General features: G+C 57.3%; 1 protein-coding gene across 1 annotated transcript in view; it reads right to left on the bottom strand.

Annotated features, from left to right (window-relative positions):
- The window catches only part of RHEB (Ras homolog, mTORC1 binding), a 46,976-nt gene extending 44,473 nt beyond the window's left edge, over positions 1-2,503 (bottom strand). Inside the window, exon 1 of the mRNA XM_017520121.2 lies at positions 2,049-2,503. Coding sequence (XP_017375610.1) covers positions 2,049-2,100 — 52 coding nt within the window. The 5' untranslated portion in view covers positions 2,101-2,503. The remainder of the gene's footprint in view (positions 1-2,048) is intronic.
- Positions 2,504-4,517: the final 2,014 nt, after the last annotated feature.

The following is a 4,517-nucleotide window of genomic DNA, read 5'->3' as shown; positions in this document are numbered from 1 at the left end:
ATTGGAAGCAACCCAACCTTTCCAAGATCGTTTAATCATGACTGCGCTTGAATATAAATATGGACAAGTGGAGTACGTTGCAGAAACAAGAAATACTAAAGACAGAAAATAGGGAATAAAAGTGACCCTGTATCCCACCGGAGACTAAGTTACCACAGTATTTAACAAGCAGCAGTTTAAAATAAATGTTTGTGAAGAGAAGGCTAAGGGGTGGCCTGTCACATCTCCACCCTCAGGACGCTAATTAGGGGGAAGATAAAACAGAATGGATTTCAACTGGACACAAGGAACTTCTTTAGCAAAAAAAGTGACGAAACACTAGACCTGCTCACTCAAGACTAAAGCTACCATTTCAACATTTTAAAAGGGTAAGTCAAGATCTTTGGATCATTCTCTTGCATTGAAATCAGGTAGCCGAGGTACTTGTGGCCTATAACGTGATTATCAGGGTCTACTATTTTCAAATACTTGGCAATAAGTACTCGGAGGGCTCACCCAAGAGCCAGGATACTTCGCGGTCCCAACTCCGCAAAATGCAGAGGAGGAAATCAAGAGAGCAGAGACAAGAGCATGAATCAGGCTGCCAATCAAGGTTGGCTTCCAGGTTCCATGTTGATATTTGAACAGTTGGTGTCTTTGAATGCCTTCATTTGATTCGTGGTTACTTCTGGCTGCAGCTGTTAAAGCTGCCACACCTATTCATCCCTTCTGATTCAGCACTGCATCGCACAAGAGTTCCCCTGCGACTCTAGGCACCCCGCATCTCTAGCCAAGCTTCTTTCAGCCCTTGATGCTCCCGCCCCGCTACCCTCGACGGAGAGAGGTGGTAAAAGGATGAGTAAGCATGCAGAGGCCGATCTTGGTCAAAGAGCACAGCGCCTGGCGGCGGCCGTGGAAACCACAGCAGGGGAGTTCATCCAGTGAGCGGCAGGCAGGTACAAGCTTTCCACCGCAGTTATTGTCACCCCGTTCCGCAATCACCGGAGCCTCTGAACCCTCGCTTTCACCTCCCCATCCCCCCAACTGTGGCCCAGTGCACGTCTTCCATAGAGTTACTTCAAAACGGCACCAAAAGATGAACGTAATTTCTCCAGGCTGCCGGATGTCAGAGACAATACAGCCTCACCCTGAAGCGTGGCTAAGTTCAATCGCTCTGCCTTCGCACAGGGCAGGAAACGCTCGTTCTGTGGCATCCCGTCCGCCCCCGCAACCCGACCCGAGGCCACCTTATTCAGCAATACGGCGACTGCTAGGAATCGTTTCAAATGCGTATCAACCTTCTGGGGAAGAAAGAAAAGAAAACAAAAAGACTCTGGAATGACTTCAACAGCCTGGTTGTGGGTACCTGACCCTATTCCCTCCCGAGGAAAAATAGGGCACCGAGAGAGCAGACGTTCCTTTCTCTCTGCCTTCCCACCCCGGCCGCCGGCAGCATCTCGAGCGCCTCCAGAGAGGCCTCTTTTGGGGGCTCGCCTCGGTTTCCCAGGTAGAAACTTGCGTTCGGTGCCCAAACGTCCTCTAAGTCTCCAGTTTTCTTTACAAGGGTAAACTTCACCGCAGATGGAAGGAAGCCGAGGTAACACTTCCTTTGTTAAAATCCCACGGACTTTCTTTTCCTTGCATCGGGGGCGGGGTGGGGGAGACCGCCAGCCCCGGTCACGCGCGCCCACGGCGAAGGCGGGGAGGCAGGTTTCAGTCCTTCCTCGCGGGAGCCTCCCGCGCGGCTCCCCGGCGCCGCCTCACTTCCCCAGATGAGCCCCACTCCTCGGCGGCCCCCGCCCCGCGCCTCCCACGCCCTCCGCCCCGCCGCCACCTGCCTGCCCGGCCCACGGAGGGCGCCCGGCTCCCGCAGCTCCTCGCCCCGCGCGGACGCCGCCCCGACCGCCACCACCTCCGCTCAAAATGGTGGTTACGAAACGCGCGGCCCCCGCCCGCCCCGCCACATGGCCGCGCCGGCTCCAAACTTCGCAGGCCCGGCACGACCCGGCGCCCAGGCGAGGCCCCGGCCCGGGCGGCGCGAGGGAGCCCCGCGGCCACCGGCCACTCACCCACAGACCGGTAGCCCAGGATCGCGATCTTCCGGGACTTGGACTGCGGCATCTTGGCGGCCTCCTCAGCCCCGGCCCAACCACATCAACCGCGGCGGCGGCGGCTCCTGCTGCTGCGATCGGCGGCTGCCGCGCCGGGAGAGAGCGGCATACAGAGCAGGGGCGGCGGCGGGCGCGGCTGCCTCTCGCTCGCTCGCGCGCTCCCAACCGCCCGGAACCGACCGCGCGGCGGCGCCCCTCCCCCCACAACACGCCCACGTGACCGGCTCGCGTCAGCGGCGCCCCTCCGCGCGCCGCGGCCCGCCGCCTCCGCCCCCCGAAATACGCGGGGGGTGCGTCGGGGCGACGTTTTACTTTAAAGGGAAAAAAAGGGGACGCCGCGATGCCCCTGGAAAAGTCACGACTGAAACTCGCTGCGTCATGACCCTCCCATCTTCTTCCGCCGCTTTTTAATTACGCCATTCTCTCCGAGCGCCGATTGGGCGGCTCTTGCACAGCCGCGCGATGACGTGTCGGAAACTCCGTCTCCCATTGGGGAGGCGAAAAGGCGGGGCGGGAGGGGGTGGGGCTGCTCGCCGGGGAGCTAAAAATACAGCGCGCTGCTCTCGCTCCGTTGGGCGCCGGCGAGGTTTGAAGGCTTCAAACTTGCAGCCGGTTGGGGGCGGGCGGGAGAGGCGGAGAGACAAACGGTGGCTTCTTGATGATTGGCCGGGGCGGAGCGCAGGGCGGGGCAATAGGTGGGAGGCGTGGTGATTGGCGGAACGCTGAGCGGTTGGCGGGTTCGCGCCCGCTGAGCCCTTGAAGGGCGCGAGGCGCGTGGCCGGGGCGGGCTGTGGGTGGGCTGGCTCCTCCCTCCGGGCTTTTTTGAAAATCCCTCTTGTGTCGCGTTAGCGTTCGTGTCTGTGTTTGAGGATGTAGGTGGTGACTAAGCGTCACCCACGGCCGAAGGACTGTGGGAGGCATGGAGTCTCCGTTAATTCAAAGTGTTAGGGATTTCATTAAAAACAGGGCGAGCCTCGTGGTTCTGGTGTCCGCTTCGCTTCGCGCGGAGCTCGGCGCGCCTCTGGGAACAGCGCCAGGGCGGGAAGCCGGTTCTCCGCCAGTGCCGGGGCGCTTGGTGCGGCGGGCAGCCCCGAGCCAGGTGCCAGGAACACCTCCGGCCGCGGTGTGGGCACAGCCTTCCCAGGGGTGCCGAGCAGAGGGGAGTGGGAAGGGAAGCCGGGCCGGGACGCAGGTGCGGCTGAGGGATCGGCAGGCAGGCGGGCCAGGGCCGGTAGCTGCTGGTGGGTTTGGCGCTTGCGAGTTCGTAGAGACTCCACCGCGCGCGGGAACCCGCCCCCGTTCTGCCGGGGCTGTTTGGCCGTGGGGACCTGCAGAAGCCGGGCGAGGCCCTTCGCCCTTTCCCAGCGAGCGGTGGGGAGGCATGAAGCCCGGGAAGCTGAGTGGCAGGCCTTGGGTTCCAGCGTAGGAAGGTTTAGAGTAACTGGAGTCGAACTGGAACATCCAGCCCAAGGACGACTCCCTCCAGCTCTCCCACGGAAGCACTCGGAGGAGGGGCTGGGGTGTGCATTCGTGTTCTTGGGGAGCTGCAGATGGAAGCCCCGGGCAGCCAGCCGGAAGTGATCAATGTCTAGAAGCTCCATGTTTTCATGAAATGTTGAGGTTTATGCTATAGTTATTTTAACTATTTTAAAACTAAAGGTCTTAAAATGCACTCTCCTGTAAGATGGTCATGTTTTTATCCTGTGGATCTGGATACCCTCACCACAGTAGTTTTGAACAGATGCTACTAAACTTGCATTATAAAATCCGTTTAGTGTTACCTTAAAAAAAAAATAGAACAGAATAGAAAACTGCGTATGTCCTCATCAGTATGGCGGTGAGTTAAAAAAAACGAGTAAGGCTAAGTATATGTATGTGCATGTGGAGATACATATAGATATGCTATATATGTTTGTGTATTGGGATTCATTGTAAGGTTTCTTGCCGCGGCTTGCCTCAAAACGTTTGAAAGCACTGCCCTAGTCTGAGAATGTTGGTAATACAGATGTGAAGCACAGTCGTAAAGGACAAACTCATTCAAGAAGTTTTCCAATTGCTGTCTTAAAGCCCTATAACGTTAAGATCCAAAGGTTTAGAAGATTGCTTTATTCCAGAGAGGGGAGAATGTGTTTGGTTTAAGAAATGACTCAGCTATCCTGGGCAACATGTCGAAAACCTGTTTCTACAAAAAAAAAAAAAAAAAATTAGCCAGGCGTTGGTGGCGCGTGCCTGTAGTCCCAGCTACTTGGAGGGCTGAGGTGGGAGGTTCACTTGAGCCCAGGAGGTTGAGGCTACAGTGAGCTGAGAAGGTGCCACTGTATTTCAGCCTGGGTGACAAAGTGAGACCCTGTCTTAAGAAAGAAGGGAAGGGGAGGGGAGAGGAGGGGAGAACTGGCTCACATTAGCTAAAATAGTAGGGACTCATGG

This window comes from Cebus imitator, unplaced genomic scaffold, assembly GCF_001604975.1.
Source record: "Cebus imitator isolate Cc_AM_T3 unplaced genomic scaffold, Cebus_imitator-1.0 Scaffold20, whole genome shotgun sequence".
NCBI lineage: Eukaryota > Metazoa > Chordata > Mammalia > Primates > Cebidae > Cebus > Cebus imitator.
This window is presented reverse-complemented; position numbering and strand designations above follow the sequence as displayed.